The 23,722-nt window shown below is 49.8% G+C and overlaps 1 protein-coding gene across 5 annotated transcripts in view; it reads right to left on the reverse strand.

The window, feature by feature from the left end:
- Window positions 1-23,722, reverse strand: part of NOD2 (nucleotide binding oligomerization domain containing 2) — a 36,350-nt gene extending 12,628 nt beyond the window's left edge. Inside the window, exons 1-7 of one of the 5 annotated variants that reach the window (XM_041768149.1) lie at window positions 23,670-23,722; window positions 17,215-17,681; window positions 9,899-9,913; window positions 9,615-9,720; window positions 5,252-7,067; window positions 787-870; window positions 486-569 (exon numbers count right to left, since the gene is read on the reverse strand). In XM_041768149.1, coding sequence (XP_041624083.1) covers window positions 486-569; window positions 787-870; window positions 5,252-7,067; window positions 9,615-9,720; window positions 9,899-9,913; window positions 17,215-17,673 — 2,564 coding nt within the window. In that variant the 5' untranslated portion in view covers window positions 17,674-17,681; window positions 23,670-23,722. Of the gene's footprint in view, window positions 1-485; window positions 570-786; window positions 871-5,251; window positions 7,068-9,614; window positions 9,721-9,898; window positions 9,914-17,214; window positions 17,682-23,456; window positions 23,574-23,669 lie in introns of those variants that run through there. The other 4 variants (XM_041768151.1, XM_041768152.1, XM_041768153.1 and 1 more) reach the window with 4 other exon arrangements.

The raw sequence follows: 23,722 nt of genomic DNA on the forward strand, positions 1-23,722 counted from the left end.
GACTCCAGTTGAGCCAGGAGGACCAGGAGCAGCAGAAACGCAGTCTGGGCAGACTGGAGTACAAAGCTGGCACCCACCAAGCGGTGAAAGGACCGTCTGAGAGCTTTTCGGGGACTGGCTGCCACTGCTGCGGTGGCAGGTGACTGCTGCATGCCTCCGCCCACAGCACCCGCTCAGTGTACATCAGGGAGCTCAGTAACCCCAGAGAGCTTGTGACACTCAGACACCGGGAAGGAAAAGGTCCTGGAGACCCTCTTCAGCCCTGGGTGCTAAAGCCCAAAGGGCAGGCAGCCCTCAGCAGAGCCAGTCCAGAGTCTGCTGGGATGTCAGAGCACTGGCACAACCCTGCTCCAGGGAGATGCCGGCCCCATATGCAGCCAGGAGATGGCGAGTCCAGTAGAGGCCAAGCCAGGGCCCAGACCAGACCAAGCTGCCTCAGCTGCACAGAAGACAGCTTCCAGGGAAAAGGAAAGCCCCAGGCTCACCTCAATGCCAGGAAGTTCTGCTTGCACGCAAGGAGCCTCGCCATGGAGTGTGCACAGCTATCGGTCAATTTGTTGTTGAACAGCCTGGAAAGTTCCAAAAGAGAGGAGCCGTGGAGACAGAGCACATCAGTCAGTGACCACCCGAGCCCAGGGTAGCCGGGTCCCTCAGCACAGGAACTGCCCGTACCTCCGACCCTGCAAACATCCCCAGCCCAGCTCAAAGCTGCTGCCCAAGTACCATGACCTGGAGAGTGGCTGGGGGGACGCGAGGCCCAATGTCTGCAGCCCCAGCCCGACTTACGCTAACTTCTGCAGCTGCTCGCAGTGCAAAGCATGCTCGATGAGCTTACAGATGCCTCGGTCTGAGATATTGTTATCTCGCAAGCTGAAAAAAGACAAAATAAATCAATCTGAAAGTGGAGCTGACGGGAGAAAAATCAAATAAACAAGGCCCCCCAAAGAGACTTTCATTCATGCCCTAAGTGCCAGCATCTGTGTGTTTGGAAAACACCTCAAGGACTGAGCACCTCAGAAAAAGAGGAGACACCCCCATTCCTGGTCAGAATGCTGATGTCATGCCCTAGGTGGGGGACAGCTCAGCCAGCAGGGGCCCAGAGCTCCTGCTAGAGAACACTGGCATCCTCGGGGGTCACTGACCTACTCTGAGGCACTGTTTCCAATTTTGTAACATAGAGTGGATCACCATAGCAGCCTCACAGAAGGTTCCGAGGTGGGATGGTGTGTTGGGAACTAGCCAGTACGCCCGCCCCCTTGGGCGGGGATGGTGGGTACCTGATGGTAGACCAGTTAGATAAGAGTGGCCAAGACTCTGGAAAACCAGCATGTGGGCTGTGGTTAATGATGTCCTGCTGTCCAGCACTTCACCCCAGTGACGTCACTCCCACAGGCAGACCCTGCCCAGCACTCTTCTCCCAGACACACCTAATCACAAGATCTTCAGAAAGCATCTCTAAAATACAGATTCTCGGGCAGCCTGGGTGGCTCAGTGGTTTAGTGCTGCCTTCAGCCCAGGTTGTGATCCTGGAGTCCCAGGATCGAGTCCCACGTCAGGCTCCCTGCATGGAGCCTGCTTTTCCCTCTGCCTGTCTCTCTCTCTGTCTCTCATGAATAAATAAATAAAAATCTTTTTAAAAGATTTTTTAAAAATACAGATTCTCAGGCCTCTGCCCTGGAGCTGGCAATTCTGTATGTGTGGGGCGGGGCCCAGGGATCTGTGTATATTACCAGCTGTGCCCCGGATTCCTCATTTTCAGGACACCGGGAAGACCCTAACTTAAAGCTTAACAACATGGGCTCTGGAATCCCTCAGTGGAAATTCTGGTCCTTAGCAGCCCCTTCCCAGCTATTTGCTGCTCCCTTCATCTGTAGAAAGGAGGGGATGGTCTTTCCAACCCTACCTGGCTCTGGAGAGTAAAATTTAAAGAGCCAGTGCACAGAAAGCCCTGAGAGCACCTGGCAAAGGTAAAAGCTACCTGGAATCACGACTGCTCGACTGCTCGCATGCATGGAGCACCTGCTGTGTGGACACTAGACTTAGGGACTTCTCGATAGTAAAGGTATTTAGTCCTCACAAAAGCCCATCACATAGGTACTATTATGATGTCTATTAAAGGGAGGAAATTGAGGCACAGACAAGTGAAGTGGCCGCACCAAGGTTGCACAGCGCCTAAAGCATCTGGCCTGGGAGGTCTGGCTCCAAAGCCCACCCCGAAGCATGGCACATCTGATGCCTCTCCCCCAAGGCCTTCTACGGGCTTCGAGAGCTGTGATTTTCAGGCTGCAGGTCAGCGACCGGTAGGCAGGTCAGGAAACCGACTCTGAAGGTGCTAGCAGCATTTTTAGAAGGGAAAAAGAACAGTGGATGGCATAATGCATCAGGGTTTACACAGCAAAGTCATTCTGTGAAGCTTCTGTTTCAGTTTTAGATGCCTGTGTGCCTGCTTGTACCTTCTCTCTCACGCTGGGTCACAGTCAAAACATTCTGAAAGCCAGCACCCTAGAGTCAGAGCCAGGGCCTGAAGAAACCTGTATGGGGGCACTTTGTAGACAGGTTTCCTGGGGGCTGAGGGTTTCTGTTGGCATGGAAACATTTCAAGTGGGAGAGGCAGTATTGCTCTAGGGCAGAGGAGCCCCCCTTGCCAGTCTCTGTCTCTGTCTCTCTCTCTTACACACACACACACACACACACACACACACACACACACACACAGGAAATGCCCAAGCAGCAACCTACGAGTCATTTCCCCTCCCTCCCACTGCTGGCAATTTCGGTATAGAGAGCTCAAGGCCTTCTATCGCTCATGGAAAATCAAGCTGGTTCCCACAAACCTCCCCAGACCCAGGGACTGAGGATCCCTGGGGACAGGTCCTAGAATCTGCATTTCCACAAGCTCCTTTGCACCTATAGGCCAAGCACAGGAAGCAGACCATCCTCTGAAAATAGAGACAGACCTCGAGCCCCTCCCCCAAACAGCCCTCAGCCACATCCTGGGAGTGACCTGGGCTTTTCTGAGGAGAGGGGGTCCATTCATTCTAGGGATTGACTGGTCTGTAAGGATCACCCAGGCCAGTGGTTCCTGACCTCTTGGGGCTCTAGGACCCCTTTGGGAGCAACAGGTCCACTATTCAGAGAAACCCATGTTCATATTAATGTCAGGAAAATGTCTCACAGACAGGTCTCAGGCTTCCTGAGTGAAAATATGGTGTTTCATCCTTCCTGGGGAAATAGAGTATGGTGCAGGCCATCTTCTGTTTGCCGGGCCAGATCCACTTTCCCCTCTCTACCTGGATCTCTGTCCTGAGCGGGTGATGCCCATGGACTACAGCAGCAGGCATCCTGCCCTGGCCCCCTGTTAGGTGGTCAAGGCAAGAGCAGGAAGGGGAGGCAGGACCAGGGTTTATTCCCACACTCTCCCAGCCTTCTGCAGCCTCAGTTCCTATCAGGCAACCTTCTCCACACCTGCCCCCCAGCTCTGCCCCTCTAGGTCTAAGGAGAGACAGCCCTCTTCCCACCCCCACGCCACAGTCACTGGCTCCAGGACCCTGCACTGTCCCTTCTCGCTCTTCCTTACTACTACTGCTCAAGCCTCTGTAAACAGTCCTTTTACTAAACTCTCTGCAAATCACCCAACTTAAATGTGTCAACTATTTCCTCTGGATATTTTCATAACATATATTATTTATAATATCCACATTAACTATGTGATGTATGCTACATGTTATTATTACATTATATCTACAAACTTACAGCCATGGGCCTTACAAAAGGGATAACACAGGCCATCACAGTTTCTAATAGATACGCATATGTTTGGGGCATCTGGGTGGCTCAGTGGTTGAGCATCTGCCTGTGGCCCTGCAGCTGGACCACAACTCTGTTGGTGACATTGGCGTGGAGCAGCTGACCTGAGCATGGCTCAGGTCATGATCCGGGGTTCCTGGGATCAAGTCCCGCATTGGGCTCCCTGCATGGAGCCTGCTTCTCCCTCCGCCTACGTCTCTGCCTCTCTCTCTCTGTCTCTCATGAATAAATAAATAAAATCTTAAAAAAATATATGCATATGTTTGTTCCAAAGAGAAAAATAAACCTTGCTGCTCCGCCCCAAGAAGATATACCATCCTAATATATTCAAGGAGAGGCTTGTTTCTTGTTGAGGGCCAAGTAAGGGATAAACCAAAAGCCCCAGAAGGCTGGGAGTAGATTTTAACTTTAAGTGACCCCTTCTGCTTTCTGAGGTTTTAAATGGGGAGGAGGACATCCCCCTTTCAAGGCAGGAAGGGAAGCTGAGGAGCCTGAAATATGCTGGCTGCTAAACCCTCTGTTCTCATCTGGCCCAAGACGTGGAGAGACCTCCACAGATGCTGGAACAGATGTTCCAAAGAGGGGAACCTCACACCTTCAGATGCAGTGCTAGAAGCAGTACAGGTGACGGCAAAACCTCATGTGGATGCCACACTGCACAAGGGATGAAAGGGTAGGTGCAACTCTGCAGCTGCTTTCTAGCTCTTGCATCCTGACATTCTCATCTCATTGGGATTTTAAAATCTCTCATGGGACACAAGTCACCTTTAAATTTGGGGTGGTTCCTAACACACACACACATGTTTGCACAAAACTCTGCATGTCACTTCAAGGCCCTCATCGAGCTTGAAACATAGCCACAGGCAGGTTGCTGGTGGGAACAAGGACCTGGCACCAGAAAGATATATTAATCCCAGGTCTGCCATTTCCTGTGTCACTCTAGACCAGTCACTTTGTTTCTCTGGGCCTCAAACGAGGATCACGGGGAGAATAACGTCCCTGCCAATGGCCCAGGGCGTGTGCAGAGATTAAAGGGATTAATTTCAGGTGCCTGGGTGACTCAGTCGGTTAAGCAACTACCTTGGGCTCAGGTTGTGATCCCAGGGTCCTGGTATTGAGTCCCACATCAGGCTCCCTGCTCCATCTCTGCCTCCCCGCCCCCCCCCCCCCCCCGCCATGAACAAATATTTTTTAAAATTTTTTTTAAAAATAAAAAAATAAAGGGATTAATTCCAGGAAGTGTGTTACACAGCACCTGACACACAGGACACTCAATAAACCTGGCTGTCGCTGTGGCCATGAAGCTAAGGCCCAGACCAGGGAAGGGGTGGCAGCGGGGCTGGCTCCAGGCCGAGACCCTGGGAACCCAGCACCGTGCTCCCACCACGCACCTCAGTGCCGGCCTGCCTACCACACCCCGCCAGCACTGCCCTGCGACACTCACTAAAGAGCCTTGCAGACACTGAGGCACGGCAGCAGCTGCTCCACGCCAATGTCACCAACAGAGTTGTGGTCCAGCTGCAGGGCCACAGGCCGCCGGAGGTGCCGCAGCACGAAGGCCAGGGCAGCGCACTCGGGGGGGCCCACGCCGCAGAACGTCAGCTTCAGGTGCCCCACCGTTAGCCCACGCACCGCCTCCCGGGCCAGCCGCTCCTCCTGCATCTCGTACAGGCTCCGGATGAGCCAGAGGAAGCCGGGCATGGCGTGCATGCTCTTGGCCTCCCCTGGCACAGCTGGTGGGATGGAGCGGAAGTGCTGGTGGAGGCTGCGGGACAGACAGCCCTGGGCCCGGCCCTGGAGCCGCAGCAGGGCCTCCTCATTGGCCTGGCACTCGGCCAGCAGGCCCCGGTGCTCCCGGGACAGCAGCCCCGCCAGGAAGGCTGCCATGATCTGGAGGTTGTGCGGCTCAGCCTCCTGCAGCAAAGCTGCCAAGCTGCCCTCCTTGCGCTCTGAGCGCGGCACGCACGTTGTGGGCAGAAGCCTGGCCAGCAGCGAGCTGCGTGGCCCGTGACAACTGAAGAGTTGTCTAAGCAAGGACGGTGACACGTCAGTGCTGAGCACAAGGTACAGGGCTGCAAAAAAACACTGGAAGGTGATGTGCAGGAATTCCAGGGGGGTGGTGCTCCCAGGCCCCACGCTCTTGGCATGCACCAGGAAGCCAAGAGAAATGTCCTCATCATCAACGTGTGCTGCCTGGAGCTGCTTGGCAGAGAACACGTAGCAGCACATGCCCAGACCCCAGAGAGCCAGCCGGCCCAGGTGCAGGAGGGTGGGGAGCCTGCCTCGAAGCAAGCGGGATCCCAGACTGTGGGGGACGGAGTCTGGCGGGGAGGCATGCAGCAGAAAATGCTGCAGGATCAGCAGGTATATGTCCGTGGAGGTCTTTGGGGACCCCCCGCCATGCAACAACAGCTCCTGGTGGCATTTGGACACCATCCATGAGACAACAGGAAGGTGGCACAAACCATGCAGGGCTGAGGTCGTTTTGAGCAGGCGGATGAGGCGGTCGGCCACCCCTGGCTCACGGTGGCACTTCCTCAGGTACAGTTCAATGCCCTCTTCCGAGAAGCCCTTCAGGTTGATTTCCAAGCGCAGGTACTTCCTGAGTAATGCCGACACTGCATCAGGACGGCTGGTCAACACCTTGCGGGCATTCTTTAGCAAGTTGCCCTGCAGAAGGTTGAACAGCAGATTCTGGACAGATGTGGGGTCGGTCGGAGAGCAGTGACGCTCATGATCTGAGAACCTGAACCTGAACTCATCAAAGCCATCGAAGGTTAAGAGGACACGGTTGGGGTGGTCAAGGAGGAACTGAAAGACATCCTGTTGGCCAAAGTCAGGCCAACAGCAGTGTTCAAAGAGCAGCATCTGCACAGAGAGCGGCTTTGCCACGCACTGCAGCTGCCGACAGCTGAATGGGAAGACAAAGAGAAATTCCTGGAAGTCACGCCCTGCAGCCCACAGCAGGTGCATTCGCTGCAGCAATGTGCTCTTACCACTGCCCGCCTCACCCACCACCAGCACAGTGTCTGCATCTTCATTGAGGTGGCCACAGGTACTGAAGAGTTCCTCCAGGCTTAGGGTAGCAGGGGTCTTCTGCGGGGATCTTGCCAGACCCATTTCTGTTCGGATCTCCAGAACATTCTCTGTATATATTTCCTCCAGGCAAAGATTCTCTGCCCCATCATAGGTGCTCAGAAAGCGAGACTGAGCAGATATCGTGGTCCTCAGCTTGGACATGTACTTCTTACATGCGGCATCTGGAAGACCGAAGAAGAGGTCAATGAGGTAGGATGGTGAGCAAGACGGGACCTGAGGGGGCTGCATAGGGAAATGTGATCTTAGGCATGGAGAGAAGAGCCAGTGCATGGGAGTTCTGGCTCTCCACATATAAGCTATAACATTCCTAAGCCTGGGATTCCCCGCTGTGAAGTGGAAAAATGGTGGTCTCTACCTTATAGGGTTTCCACGGATCAATTAAGATAATTCATGTCAAGTGCTTCATTCAGTGTTTAGGCATTTAGATTAAATGTTAGCTAGTGGTATTATTATTAGTACTGACATCAAGAACAGCTGTAAATTAGAAGGAGCACCAGGCTAGGATCAGAAGACCTGCATGCCAATGCCCATCTCACCATACTGGTTAGATGGCCTTAGATAAGCCACTTCACCACTCAACCTCAACTGTGTCTTTCTAAAGAAAAACAGGTGTGAAAGCCTAGCAGCCCAGTTTCTGAAGTCAGATATGCCTGGGTTTAAAAGCTGGCTCTGTCATTAGCCTGCACAAGTCACTCCTTTCCTTTCCTTCCTACTTACTTAGCTCCAAAATTGGGGACAATCCATACCTTGAAAAGACTGTTACAGAAAGACATGAGATAAAATAGAATTTAGAAGAATGTCTGACGTGTGGTAAACTCTCAAAAGATGGTATTTATAAAAAAAAAAAAAGATGGTATTTATTATCATGATTACTAACATGTTTGGTAGGCACAACAGCAGCACCATGTCTTAATCCTCAGGATCTGTGAATATGTTACCTTACTTGCAAAAAAAGGGACTAGATAGACGTGATTAAACTAAAGAGACAGGGACATTATCCTGGATGATCCAGGTCGACCTAGCCCTGTTGGGTCTCAGGGTCACCAGGGTGCCAGGGTCAAGCACTTGGACAAGAGTCCTGCATCCAGATTCACTTCCCCATCTCCTTCATGTAACCCTCGGCAACCTTCTTGCGCACAGGGTGTGTCCACAGGCCTGCTGTTTTTTCTTTACCATCCTAATAACCAATGTGAGCAAACCACTTTCTGTGTCAGGGCTCAGTTCCCCTTTTAGGGAATGGGGAAGTAGTAGTCCAGAGCCCCCAGGGTGGGGGGGACCTTAGAGCATCATGGCCTCACTGTTTCCAAACAAATATTCAAAGCTAACAAGTAATTCTCACAGAGCACACAATATCCCAAAGCTATATTTATGGTCATCCAAAGCACCTGCCCTGTGTTTGTGTTCCATCTTCTGTTCTCAGGGCTGATGATTATCACTGCTCTTAATGCCCTCTGGAGATACCAGGAGCCCTGAATGGATACCATAAAATATACACTTTCCTTTCTAATACCCTGAGTTCTAATGCAGGTTTTCCAGACACCACCACCAATATAAAATTCTCCAAAAAAAAAAAAAAAAAATCTCTCTCATTTTAAAAACAGGCATACGTCAATTGTCAATTTTGGAATGGTCACCCTGGGGAATCTGACACCGTGTCATAGAGTTACAACACATGAAAGCTGGCTGTGCTTGATGATGTCAACAGCAAACTTTAACCAAGGGCCAACCCAAGCGCTGTGCTCTGTGCTGCGGAGCCCCTGCTGGGACACTGACGTCTGTGCTCTATTCTCAGGGAGGTGGTGCACACCAAAGTGCCAAGCACTGGCTTCTGGCCATCCTTCCCACAGGCATGCTTGCTGCCCAGAGGGTAGAGCCCAGGATGGTAAATCTACCTGCCAGCACCACCCACAACTCGGGGGGGTGCCCACTGCCAATAAGCAATCCCTACAGAGATGTAGGAGTGAGATATGCCAGGCTTGCGCCTTCTCTTTACAACTGACAATCTCTTCTCCCAAGAAAAGGAAAGCATCAGTGGAGACAGTATAAAACCAGATCCATCCTCCCACCTCGTTGCCCACCCTCCTTGCCCCAGTTTCCACTGTAAAGTGGAAAAAAATGACACCGATTTGTCAAGGTTGCCACAAAGGACAGATATCGTGAATAAAGCACCTGGCAGGATGCCTGCGATGTTCTAGCTGTGGTATCCAAGCCCCCACCACCACCACCCCACACGATTCCTGGGTTGGGTTGCTGACCATGTGCAATGAGAGATACCACATTATCTAAATCCATTTGGTCCTGGAGTTTCTGACAGTGAGTAGCTAAATTACAGAAATCAAGAGATAACAACCCTATCTCAAAAGTGGATCCTTTTCAGGACAGATAATAAGAGTTTGGCTAGCGAGGAACAGCTGTATTAGCTTCAGTGCGCAGTCGGCTCCAGTTATCACTGTGCAGCTCAGGAAGTCATAAAAGCTAACCCTAATATTACACATGGTAATCCTTTCAATCCTCCCAATAGCCCAGTGAGTCAGTGGTGCTGTTATCCTTGAAATCAGGAAACTAAGTCTTAGGGAGGCTTGCACAGCCCGTAAGTGGAATTCTAATGGATGCATCTTGCTCTGGAGTTTTGCTCTTCACTGTGAATCCCTATAGCCTTTCTTCCCCTTTCTGATGAACTGAGAACATATATATGCATATATATGTACCTTCAGAAGGCAGGGCCAACGGGACTGGCAATTCCTGAACATGTCGTAGAAGGAAGGCAGCCAACCCATTTGCCTTCACTGTGGCAAGATCGAGGAGCCTCCTTGCCTATGGGGAGATCAAGAGTCAGTATCTTTCCAGAAAGGCTGGTGGAGATGAAGTGGGAAGGTTTCTACCGATTACTACAATTTCATCTCCTTTCCACCACAACAAAAGGACAGAAAAACACCCAAACAGCAAGATGAGTTTGAAGAAGTCACCATGGTGTTGCATGGTACACACTTACCTGGTCTGGCTCCCACTGAAACAGGAAGAAAAAAAGACATAAATCTATAAACCTGCAAGGATAGAAAAAACAATGCTGGATGCTAGAAATCGTTTGGAAGAGAGATGATTTCATGGAGCCCTAAGGCTTAAAATACCAGCACAAGTCTCACATTTTCACAGTTTCATCTCCAATCTGAACAGTTGCCCTGAAACTTGGACATACACATCTAAAACTGCCTACCCACCATCGCTACTTAGATGTCCCCTAATCACCTCCCACTTAACGTACCCAAAACCAAACTCATAATCTACACCCACCCCTCAACTTGCAGCCTTCCTCCTTCCAGTTAATGTCAACTCCACCCTCCACCCTTCCACTTGCTCAGAATGACCCTTGAAGTCTCTCCTCTGCGATCCACCAACAAATCCTGTTGGCTTGAATGCATTTTCAGAACAGCATAATAGAAGGATAATGCAAGACACAAATACCAGAGATGTATTTGTAATTTTGAGTCTTCTAGTAGCCATATTTTTAAAGTAAAAAATAAATGAAATCAATTTTAATCATATACTTTATTTAGCCCAATAAAGCCAGAATATGACCATTTCAACAGGTAACCAGTATTAAAAAATGAGATATTTTACATTATTTCTTTCATATTAAGTCTTTGGGAGAGAATCCCATGTGGACCAGCCACATTTCAAGTGCTGAAGAGCCACATGAGGCCAGTGTCTACCATACTCAATGCACAGCTAGGGAGCCCTGCCACTTCTTGTCACCTCCTCTATGCCACCATCCAAGCCAGTATCATTGCTCACCTGGAAAATAGCAAAGGCTGCCTAACTGGTGTCCCTGCTTCTGTCTCTGTCCCCATAATCTATTCTCAACACTGCAGGCAGAGTGTTATTCTTCAAAAATAAAAGCCAGATCATACCTCCCCTGTGTACAAATGGCCCAACACCTCCCTTATTTTCTCAGAGCAAAAAGCCAAGTTCAACAGTAAGGCTCCAAACAGACAAAAGTACTATCTGTGACCATCAGGATTCTGCTTAGCTTCTCTGCCCTCACATCCTATTGCTCTTCCCCAACTCATTCTACTCAGAACACCAGCCTTGGGTTCTCTGGAAATATCAAGCATGCTCCCACCTCTGGGCCTTTGCTGGGGCTGTCCCCTCCTCAAGGCCGCCTGGAATGCCCTTCCTCCAGCTATCCACATGACCCATTCCCTCACCTCCTTTAAGCCTTTGCTTAAATATCACCTACTTGAGAACTCCATGACTACTCTACTTAAAATTGTGATCGCTACCTCTACCTCCTATAACTTTCAACCCCCAAACCCACTCTACTTATTTTCTACAGCACATGTTGTCACCTTCCAATGTACTCTGTCATTTGCTTCCTTTTGCTTATTGTCCACCTTCAGGACAAGGATATTTGTCTGTTTTGTTTACTGATATACCCTCAACACCTAGAAGACTGCATGGCACAGAGCATGCATTCAAGGAATTATAAATGAATGAATAGTAATAGAAGAGCCCAGAAAACCAAATCCTAAACCAACAAATGGGCAGGCTGAAAACCACATAATATAATCTCATAATCTATAAAGATCTTTGGAATTAAGAGCATCGGGTACCTCCGGAACCAAAAGGGATGTTAAATTAAGGAGGGCTGAGTCAGAGTGGTTTGTAAAACAGATCTCTGGTTCCCTTTACCCACTCCAAGCCAACAGCAACTGTCCCTGTGCTGCCATGGCAAAGTGTGGAGATTTATATCCCGGAAAGGCTAAAACAGGGTCCCTGGACTGGGAGGCACCAAGCACAGTAAAAGAAGTGGGTGTCATTCCCCAAAAGAAGGTTTAAATGACCATGTGCAAAATGAGTGCTGAACACAGAGACCTCTCCCCACCACTACCACCACCCAGCCCTCTTACTCACTGGGCTCCTGCAACTTTGGCAATCAGACCTTTACCTCCAGGCTGGAGGTCTGTGAAGTCTGCACTGGTCACTTGACCGACCTAGGAGACAAATACCCTTACTTCCCAAAATGTATACATTCAAACTCAAGGTAGACAAGTTTTACCTGAGGCTCTGAGTTCCAGTAAGTTTCAGAGAGTCTATTTCAGTCATGAGCAGCCAACTAAGGATGGTCATATGCCCAAAGAAAGCATCTATATGGAAAACTGAGGACAAATAAGTGAGGAAGGGGAAAGCAACTTGTAGGATAAAAAGGTTATGCAAGGTAGAAAAAAATCTGCCCTCCACTTACAAACAAACAATACTGTATCATTGTGGTCCTTAAGTAAGAAAAGAAATTGCATCCATAAAACAAGAACAGAATGCTATAATAAGAAACATTTAAAAACAGCTCTTGGTGGGACATCTGGGTGGCTCAGTGGTTGAAAGTCTGACTTTGCTCAGGGTGTGATCCTAGGGTTCTAGAATTGAGTCCCACATTGGCTCCTCATAGAGAGCCTGCTTCTTTCCCTGCCTGTGTCTCTGCCTCTCTGTGTCTCTTATGAATAAAAACATAAAATCTTTTCTAAAAATAGTTATTAGAAATTAAAAGTGATAGCAAATATGAAAAATGCAAGGGTTTAAAGATTACGTTGAAGATGTTATAGATGAAGTAATGCAAAAAGACAACAGAGATAAAAAATGGACGAGAAAGAGAAGAAAATTAGGGAACCAGTCCAGGAGTCCTAAAATTCAAATAGTTATTTCATAAAGAGAAAAAAGAGAAAAGAGAAAGAAATCACCAATAAAGTAATCAAAAATTTCCAGAACACAAGAGAATCTGATTTTTCAGATTGAAAGCACCCCTCAAGTGCCCAGTACAATGGAAAAACATTAAAGCACATCACTGTGACATTTCAGAATGTTAGGGGGCCAGAAGAAAATTTCACAAGTTTCCAGAAAGAGTTATAAAAAGAGTTTTGGAATTCTAGCAATTCTTCCATGGAAGAGGGCAGTTAAGGGAGTAATCATCTCAAAATTCTGAAGGAAAATGATGACCAACCTAGAATTTTATACCCAGCCAAACAACTGATCAAATATGAGGAAACTTTTAGCTTAAAATTTTAGCTCCAACATACTCATTTTACAGTATGAGGGAGATATTATCTTCCAGAATAGAACAACAAATCAAGAAAAAGGAAGACGTATCACTCAGGATAGAGGAAAACCAATGTAAGAGAACTATGAAGGGAGGGGCACCTGGTTGGCTCAGTTGGTTAAGCATCTGCCTTCGGCTCAGGTCTTGATCCCAGGCTCCTGGGATTAAGCCCAACATCAGGCTCTCTCCTTAGCAGGGAGCCCGTTTCTCCCTCTCCCTGCCACTCCTCCTGCTTGTTCTCTCTGTCAAATAAATAAAATCTTGTAAAAAAAAAAAAAAAAAAGGACTATGAAGGGAAATCTCAGTATGTTTGCTCTATTATAAGAGGGCTGCCAGTCGAGGTGGATTGGAGCAAAGTGACTCAAGACTCAGACAAGGGCAAATATTTCCTAGATATCCAGGTAGACCTAGCTCTAATATTTATCTATATTTGGCTTGTCTGTACCACAAGTTAGTATCATTCTTTCTCTCAATCCCTGTGGCCTAGGTCAGCTAAGGACACCCATTTCATCCCGCAGAAGTGTTTGACCTTGCCCTATTCCTGGCAGTTTGGAGAGCCTTTGACAAGCTTACAACTGAATATACAGAGCAGCCCGTTTCCTCTGACTGTATTCCTGCTGGACATCCGGCCCCTGACTCATACTCACCGTACCAGATCCTCCAGCTATAGTGAATACTCTATTTCTCAGGACTCACTCAATAACCCTGCCCACTGACTTCCCAGCATGAGCCCTTATAAAGCCTCCAAAAGGTAGAGCCAAAACCAACTCCCTGAGGCCCTGTTCAGCTTCCCTGCTCCCCAGAGCCTGCATCCAAGAAAGATTGGTAGGACCACCCTTTCCTGCCACCATTATGCTTCTGCTTGCAAGAAGCTTTTCAAAACAAAACACATTGTTTGGAAAATTATTGCATAAGGTGTTAAAACTATGATGAGAAGCAAAGAAATGACTGAACACAAAGGTCAGGCTAGTGGTGGCAATGGAGAAAAGTACTAGTAACATTCTATGTGTTCGTGTGGGTTATGGGAACATGTTTATACCACAACATAGGAAATTTTAATTTTTCTGCAGGCATGCTATACTTCCCAAGTTAAAGGTGTTAGAGGGAATATTGGAAGAGTCAAGCAATTCAGTCTGATACCTAGCCCTAACAACTTCAGCAGGTGCAGGAAACAGAAGGGCAGCTGGTTTTATTAGCCTGAGGTTTGCTAGCAACCCTTACACCACCTGTGAGAGTTCACCACATGAATCCCCACATTTCATATCAGAAAGAGAAGATTATTCACTCTGGAGACAATCAGGCCTGGATTCAAACTCTAGCTGGGCCACCTCCCAGATGGGTGGTTTGTTCATTGTTAAGAAACAGGATAGCCAACACTACACCCTTAGAAGGTCGTGGTATGGCTTAGAGATAACTGTAAAGGGCTACAGGCAGTGCCTGGCATGTGGCAGGCACAATCCTCAGTGGGGATTTTAGGGATATAGTTCTTCAACTTGCATTTTGTTGCATTCCACAGCATTTTTAAATCCCCAATTTCTAATCCATGACAACCACCTCTTTATAGGAGATGGATGACAAGGTCAGTTTATGAGAGCAAACAAAGCAGTTCCAGGTTGGGGGGATATGTTAGTTGGACATACCACAAGGGCCACCCACACTAAATCAGAAATTCAGCCACTGAAGGAAAGCCATCAAGTTAGAGAACCACAGGATGCCAGAGAACCATACAATGCCTCAAAAAAGGCTCAGAGACAGCTGGATTCCAAAAACGTAAACCTCAGCCATCCCAGTCCCTTTGTAAACCCCTGCAACCTTCAGATCTACTGCCGACCACATGCTCTGCTCAGCCCCAGGCATTGGCACTTCTGCTGTCCACTGGACCTTTTTTTTTTTAAGATTTTATTTATTTATTCATGAGAGACACAGAGAGGCAGAGATACAAGCAGAGGGAGAAGCAGGCTCCACGTGGGGAGCCCGATGTGGGACTTGATCCCAGGAACCCAGGATCATACCCTGAGCTGAAGGCAGATGCTCAACCACTGAGCCACGCAGGTGCCCCCCACCCAGCCCTTTCTTAAGATGGAGTCTTATCTCATGGAAATACAGCCTTTCTTCTTTCCTAATATAAGCATTTAAGGTTACAAATTTTCCTGTATGTTCCCTACTCTAGTTGTATGCCATAAATTCTTATAAATCAGATTCTCATTACTGTTTGGTTCTGAATATTTTCTGATTTCCTTTATGATTTCTTCTTTGGCCTATGAGTTACTCTGTTTTCTTGTTTCATTAATCCAAATACCTCTTCTGTGCATGCCCTATCGCCCCTAGGCCCGAGGCTGCCTTCCCTAAACTGCTCAGAGCATCCAGACCAGACCACACTGTTGAGCACTTGATCAAAGATGACAAGACACAATCCTTAACCTTCCCATATGGGCTGATTTGATCTCCACAACATATAACAAAAGACATCAGGGTAGGTGTAACAACTAGTATGTTTTCTGTAATCCCCACAGGGCCAGGCTCAAGGAGCTGGTGCTCAGGGTAGAACTGTAAGCTTCCTGTGCACTAATGAGTAACAAAGGGGACCACATCACATGTGCTCTATAAATACCCAACCACCTCGAGTCAGCTTTAAAACAGCCTTGAGGACACACTAGCTTATTCTGTCTGTCTCAACGTAGACTCACCTAAACACCAAATACATTTTTTTTTTTCCAAATACATTTTTTAATAGACAAATAAAAACTAGAAAGTCCCCCAGTCCAGCCCATCCTAACACTGCCACTTAATTCCAATTCATTCACTCACTCATTCACTCATTCATTCAATAACTGATGTGTTTCATTAACAAGTATTTATTAACTTAAAAAAAAACCAAAAAGCAAGTATTTATTGAGTGCCTATTTATTGAGCACAAGAAACTTTAAGAGCTTGGTACACGGTAGGTATCTCAATAGATTCTGACCTACAGGCACCTGGGTGGCTCAGTCGGTCAAGCATCTGCCTTCAGCTCAGGTCATGATCTCAGGGACCTGGGATCAAGCCCCACATCAGGCTCCCTGCGCAGCAGGGAGTCTTCTTCTCCCTCTCCCTCTGCCCCCTGCTCTGCATTTGTTTACTCTCTCTCTCTCTCAAATAAATACTCTTTTAAAAACATGAAAATAAATAAATAGATTCTGACTGAATAAATGAATGAATAAATTATCAGTGAATAGTCGAGGTGCTGGGTCCAACAGGGCACTTTCATGCCATCAAACCACTTTTCTGGGCACCAGTTCTCCAATATATAAAGTGGGATGTCAGTGACTGTTTCATCTTATCACAAGAGCCCTGTGGATGGCTGTTTGGGGTAAAATGAATAAAGAGTTTCCAAACCACCCAATAGACACTTTCCTGGTCTCATGGAATGGCATTTTTAGAGGGAGTTATACCCCAACTCTGAAATGTCTATGAGCCAATGCAAGTTCGTATCAGAAATCCAAAACATACATTTAAACATTAGTCCACGATATACTAATTATTAATGATTAATAAATCAATGTTAAGTTATCTATTAAAAACAATGTAATAGGGCAGCCCTGGTGGCTCAGCAGTTTAGCGCCGCCTTCAGCCCAGGGATTGATCCTGGAGACTTGGGATCGAGTCCTACGTGAGGCTCCCTGCATGGAGCCTGCTTCTCCCTCTGCCTCTCTCTCTCTCTCTCTCTCTCTCTCTCTCTGTGTTCTAATAAATAAATAAAATCTTTTAAAAAAGAAAAAATAATAAAAATAAAAACAATGTAATAATTATTTATGGAATACAAATACAATTTAATTTAATCTGTTGAGCTGTTAATTTAAGATGCCAAAAAGCATACAAATACAGAATACCATTGATAACACAACTGATGGTGGCCAATGGGAATGTGAACGAGTGGTTCCTCTGTGCTAGACACTGTTGTTTTATGTGAATCAACCCCCTGACTCCTCCCGAGAACCTTACTGATGTTTCACAGATGAGAAAAAGAGACAGGGGACATTAAGGAGGGAGATTTTCCATAGAGAAGCCCCAAAGTCACAGAGAGCAGGCCCTGAACAACTTGTATCTGCCAGTTATCTTGTTAGGGGGAATGCCATCACCTCTGTCTCCCCATGGGGCTGACTCCCCAAAAACAAACCAGTCTTGGTGACTAAGCACCTTTTTCCCATGAATTCTGATTACCCAAGACAGAAGTGCCTTACCCGCTGGGAGGATGTGAAGATGGGCAACCTGATTTCATCACGTTCGTACTGGCTGATGAAACCCTGCTCCCACGCCAGATTCAGCACGTCCTCCACGTGGCTGTAGAGTCTCCTGACGATGGCTGGCCGGTGACTCTGCAGGTCACGGGCTGGGTGGGGTGAGTGGGGGTCCCAGCAGCTGGAAAGCTCTAGAGCGTGGCAGTCAGTCTGGGCCTCCCGGACAGCTGCGACCAGCTGTTCACAGCCCCAAGTGCCCTTATTCCAGACAGTGTCCAGGAGGCGCCTGGCCAAGTAGGAGAGGGGCTGCCCCAGGAGGCTGAGGCCCTCGTAGTCTTCCCAGGAGAGGACTTCCCAGGAAAGCAGCCAGTCCAGGATGCTCTCAAAGCCCTCCAGGGACCCCGAAACCAGGAGCCCCACCAGCTGGCTTCTCTGAGTTTGGAAAGCCTCCTGTGTGCACATTTCATAACCTGGGGAGGAGAGTGTGGTCAGTGCCGGACCCAGGGAGGACCCAGGGAGGTAGATGAGTGCAGTGCCCAGAGAAAGTGAAATTCTTTCAGTGGAGGGGGGTGAGTAACAAGTCAGCCCACCCCAAGTCTGAAGAGGCCATGGATCTACTGGGACATTCCCCAGTCCAAGCTCCTCATTGTATGATGTTCAGACTGAGGCCCACAGAAGGCAAGAAATTGGCTCGGGGACAGCCCCGGTGGTGCAGCGGTTTAGCGCCGCCTGCAGCCCGGGCGTGATCCTGGGGACTCAGGATCGAGTCCTGCGTCAGGCTTCCTGCATGGAGCCTGCTTCTCCCTCTGCCTGTGTCTCTGCCTCTCTCTGTGTCTCAATAAATAAATAAAATCTTAAAAAAAAAAAGAAAGAAAGAAAGAAAGAAATTGGCTCAAGGTCCCACAGAGAGTTTGAAGTGGCCAGGAATTCAATCAAGGCTCCTGGTTTCCACATCCGCACTTCATCCCTGGCTTACAAAGGCTTAGTAAGGCTTGAGCTGATAGTCGGGGCAGTGTCTCCCAAGGGATCTGGAAACTAACTCTCTTTGGGACCTCATGAGAGGGCTCCCCACTGCTGGTTAGATTCAGGCTGATGGCCATGTGCTTTCCTATAACAGCTGAAGCATCTGCAACGTGCTGGCCCCATTCTAAGTGCTTCCACATGAGAATTCATTCAACCCTCCCAACCACTCTGAAATAGGTACTAGATCAGTCTCATTTTACAGATGAAGAAACCAAGGCACAGAGAGGCCAAGTGACTTGTACAAGGGTTCTCAGCCAGATGAGGTGGAGCCGGGGTTTGAGCCCAAGCAGTGCGATTCCAGAATGCATGCTCGTAATTCCCCCATATTTGGGTTCCCCCACAGGGGCCCCAAGCCCATGCCTGCTAGGGTAACCCCCTGCGACCCCCAAGGGCAGACCAGATCATTGCTATAAAGATGTCAACTCAGGTGAAGCAAAAATCAGAGTGCACCCTAAGTCATTTCAAAGCTCAAGGGAGTACAGACCCCAATTGTCACCACCTCCTTCCCAACAGCCCCCAGGCCCTCACTTCCCTCCCACTCCTTCACCACTATGGCTTACATGCTGTCACCTCTGTCATTGGCTTGCTCTAGGCTCAGCTTTCAGACTCTGGGCTCTGTGAGTTTGAGGGGAAGGGATTTCTGCAAGCTCAAAGCCCCAGGAGGGTCCCCAAGCAGGACAGAAAATCTCTCAGCAGAGTCCCTTCTGCAACTGTCACAGGACCCAGGGAGGTGAACAAGTGCAGTGCCCAGAGAAAGTGAAAGCAAAAAGGAAAAAAAAAAAAAAAAGAGGAACACCTCCTTCTTTTTATAAAATACGGACACACTGAAATACTCAAGGGAGCAGATGCCAAGGCGCTTAGAGATTTTGCATCTCTCCTATTTGCTGTTTATGTGTCTCTCCCCCTTCTTGGCCCAAGTAGAAGCCTGGGTCTTACTCATCCTGGCATCCCTAAGCTTGGCACAGGACTGAGCCTCAGGGAGGCATGGTGGGAATGCTCATGAATCAAAAATCCACCGAGGAAAGGGAGGGGCTAGAACATTCTGTGCCTGCCCTCATATGCCAGCCAAAGGAAGTGAAAGGAGACATCTCCGACTCAGACTGCTGCCAGCACTCAGGATGGAAGCCTTGGGCTGGCCAGGTGAGGAGACAAAGAAAGGCAAGGCAAGGTCGCCTGTATGTCAGGCAGCTTATGAGGGCATCCCCGATGCAGAGGCTGCTCTAAGGCAGTTCTCTCTGGCCAAGCAGGCTTCTGCCCTGTGCCCACTGTCAGGCAGAGGAGTCAGGAGAGTAGATATGGGGAGGGGGAGAGGAGAGAACAGGTAGGAAAGCTCTGGACTTGGCCCTGGCATGGCTCTTGGCTCTGGAAACCCCAGCCCCCCTGCCACCCCCACCCAGGACCTGGGGAAAAGAGCCACCAGCCCCTCCCTCTGGGAACAGCCCAGATATGAGCTGGGCGCTCTCCCTCTGACCCAAAGCCTGGAGGGCATGTGTGTGGCCGAAGTTAGCATGAGACTACACAACACCTACACCTCTCATGCCTGAGGATGCCTGAGGATGGACCACTGCCCCATCTCTAGGGAGAACCTAGACCACCCTCTCCCCCGCAAAGATCATTAGGCTGGAGTCGGGGAGGCACAGCCAAGTCACCTGTGGGCAGGCCTTGAGCAGGAAGGCAAAGGCTGAGAGGCACGGGACTGGCAGGTGTTTGGTTTGCCCACAGGCTCCACCTTCCGGGGAAGTCCCCAAAGGATGGTCTGGAAGCCAGAGTTGGCCAAGCTACTGTGCAGAACTAGGAAATTTTCATCAGTTCTGGTGCAAAGCCTGGTGCATCACCGTGACCTGCACCAAGAGACGCCCGGGACCTGAGACATGCCCTCAGCTGTGCTCACCCACAAGAGGCCACGCTGTGAGTAAGGAGGGGCCCTTCCCAAACACACTGAGTCTAGAGTAGCCAACACATGCTCGAGCCACACACACCCAACAAGTGACATCAAGGATCTGTGGAGCCTTAAGGGTTGGTGCTCTGTCCCCCTACCAGCAGCTGGAAAGTCCCAGCTCTTCCCCTGGCCTCCTTCCAGAAACCTCAGAGCAGGAAAAAGTCCTCAACGACAAAGTTGGTCTGACCCCTGTCTCTGAGCTGGCATTATCCTTTCTTAGTCTAAACACCCAGGGGGAGAACCTGGCCTCGCTGCGGTCTTCAAACAAACAGCTTGGGAAGTCCTTCATCATATCTAACTTAAGTTTCTCCTGCTATAGCTTCAATTGGGAATGAGAGAAAACAGATGACCAATCATCCCCTATTTCATAAATGTTGTCACTAAAATCCTGCTTCCTGCCCCCTTATCACCTGTTCAGATCTTCCCTCTTCAGATTGACTAAATCAGTCCATATCCACTGTCTTTTCTTCTCTACTTGAGTTACAACTTTGGAGTCCACACAGCCTTCTCTCCTTGAGGAAGGTGAAGCCTATGCCAAGAATGAAGCATGAAACAGAGTCAAGTGGAAGGGGGCAGCCCACATGGGCCCTCCCTTACTCCAGAGCCCAGGGACTGGATCCATCCCTGTGCCTCTTCAATTCCCCCTCCTTCCCTGAGCTTCTCTCTGGGAGACCGTTTCCCACCAGCACACAGACTGGACTGTCTCCATCAGGAGAGCAGAGCCCTCTCTTCCTCTGGCGGCTCCAACCCCAATTCTCTGACTGCCTTCATGGCAGGACTCCTCAATTCCTCCCTGCCATCCCCTCTTGGCGTGTCTCCCTGGGGGGTCCCCCATACTGCTCTTATCTCAGCTGGGTTCTCAGCCCAGGACTAGCTGGGTCTGCCAAAAACTTCTCTCAGAACGGCTCCCCCCACCCTTGAACCACTCCCCTCACTGCCGTAGGGGGCACCCCAACTCTGATTCCTCCGCCCATCCCAGGGCTTCTCCTTCTGTCTCCTTGGCTGGTTCCTGATGCTGGGAGCTGCAGAGCTCCCGGGTTGGGTCTCTCTCCTCCATACCATCCTCTCCGCTGAGGGAGTCCACCTGCTCTTACAGCTCTAAATGCCAGCCCCAAATTTTACTTCCTGTTCCAACCTCCCCACTAAACTTTCCCAACTGCTTACTAGGCATCTTCCTGTGGACACCTAATGGGCAGCTCAAACATAACAAGCATAAACCAGCAGTTCAGATCTTCCCCCAACAGCTCCCATTTCAGGAGAGGCCAGCTCCAAACTTTCGGAGTCTCAGGCCAAAAAACCTTCAAGTCATCCCTGACTCCACCTCTCATATCCAAATCCTCCCAACCCTACCTTCAAATTACACCCCAAATCGGAAAATCCATGGCCTCTATGCCATGGGTGCAAGCTCCCAGGGTCCCTCCTCAGAATGACAACAGTGACCCCATCACTGACCCCCGCCACCTTCTGCCCTGACTTCCCTACAATGTGACTTAGGTCAGCTAACTCCTGAGTCAGAGCAGGTGACTCCTCTCTTCAAACTCCTCAGTGGCTCTCACTGCACTCAGAGTACAAAGCCAAGTCCTCACAGCCACCTTCAAGGCCCCATGCAATGGATCCCCACCTTCCCACCTCTTACCTCTCTGCACTCATCTCCTACTAAACCCCCATGGGCTCCTCACCCACCCTGCTCCAGCTACACAGACCTCCTCCTTGTTCCAGAACAAGCTGGACCTGCTCCCACCAGGCATGCCCCTGCCTGAGGGCCTTTGTACATGCTCTGTGCTCTTCCCTCTAGGGATGCACTGTCCTTCCCCTCAGATATTCACATAACTTACTTTTCACCTCCTCCAAGGCTTTGTTCAGTTGTCACCACCTCCAAGAGGCCCTCCCTGACTATGCTATATAAAACTGCAATACCCAACCCCAGCCCTCACCCTCCTTTCCTGCTTTGTTCTTCTCCACAGAATTTCTCACTGCCTGAGAGATCATGTGTATACTTTCAATTTGATTGCTGTCCTATTCCTGCCTAGCATATGAACTCCATTAAGGCAGGAAGTTTTGTCTAATTATTTATTACTATAGCCTCATGTCTCTCACCTAGTGTATCGATAAAGATCATTTGAATGAATAAAAGAATAAATTTACTCTGCATGGCTCCAGAAGGCAGAACAGAGCAGTGAAACAGAGCAGTGGAAATCTGCAAGCTGCTGATTTTAGCTAAATGTGACGAGCTGCAGGACAATGAACAGGTACACCCCGTAAGTCACCATCACTGAGCATATATATGCAGCAGAGGGATCCTGCACTAGGTGGGAGGTGGGTGGACTGGATAGGGTCCCCTCCAGCCTCAGATCCCTGACCGGCAAAGGGGATCTGAGCAACGAACAAACTTAGAGGCAGAGAGATTGGGACAGGAGAACAGAGGCAATGGGAGTGTCACTCTGGTCTTCACCAAGGGGACAGGGGACATGGAGACAAGAACAGCCCAGAGGGAGACTGATGCCACACAAGGGAGAAGCAAGAACAGACATACACCCAGGAGTCCCCCCGTGGGAGAGGAAGATTCGGGCAGGCTTTTTAGTTTTCTAGAAAGCAAATAGGACCAGATGGCTGCTCCTCAGCAGGAGGACCAAAAGAGAGGGAAGAAGGCACAGCGGATGCGCGGCTGGGCAGGCCCTGATGTTGGCCAGTGTGGGAAGGCACGGGGATGAGCAGGGGTCTCCATACCCACCAAGGGAGGGAAGGACGCAGGAGGCTCCCCTAAGACTTAACAGGGTTAGAGATCATCCACGCACTCTCTCGCCTATTCCCCCCCATTTGCAGGCATGATGAAGACGGGGAAACTGAGGCCCAGAGAGAGGAGGAGCCTCGACTGAGTGCAGCCTCCTCTAAGAACTGAATTCTCATTCCCAGGCCAGCCCCGTGCCTCAGGACTTCTCATCCTTCAGGCTCTCCCTCCAAACCCGGCGGGATCACCTCTCTCCAAACCTCAAAGGCTGGGGGGCAGAGGGCAGGAAGTTCTGCTCACACCCCTCAATCTCCTCTGTAGCCCCTGCCCGCGGGAGGAGGGGGTCCGCTACCTCGCGGCTCCCCCCCCTTTCCTACTACCTTCTATTTAGACCCCGGGACTCCCAAAGGGAAAACCAGGGGATCCCCTCCCCCAAGCCCGGCGCCCGGGACGGGTCCAAAGCCAAGTGTCTGGGACTGGGGGGGGGGGGAGGGCAGCTCCCCTCGGCGCCTAGGCCCTCCCCGGCCCCCGTGCTGGGTACAGGAGGGCACTCACCGCACAGTCAATTGCGCCCCAATTCCTCCGCTCGGTCTGGCCCCAAATATCCTGGCTCCGACTCCCACTCAGAATCCGCTCAGACCCCGCCCCTCCTGTCCGGGCGCCCCGCCCCCGCGCTCTGCCCACCCACCCTGCCCGGCGGGCCACACCCCTCCGGCCCCCGCACCCCGCCCAGCGGCTCAGCCCCGCCCCCGCACTGCGCCCACCCACCCTGCCCGGCGGGCCACACTGCTCCGGTCCGGGCGCCCTAGCCCCGCGCTCTG

Source organism: Vulpes lagopus, chromosome 8 (assembly GCF_018345385.1).
Source record: "Vulpes lagopus strain Blue_001 chromosome 8, ASM1834538v1, whole genome shotgun sequence".
In the NCBI taxonomy this organism is placed as follows: Eukaryota; Metazoa; Chordata; class Mammalia; order Carnivora; family Canidae; genus Vulpes; species Vulpes lagopus.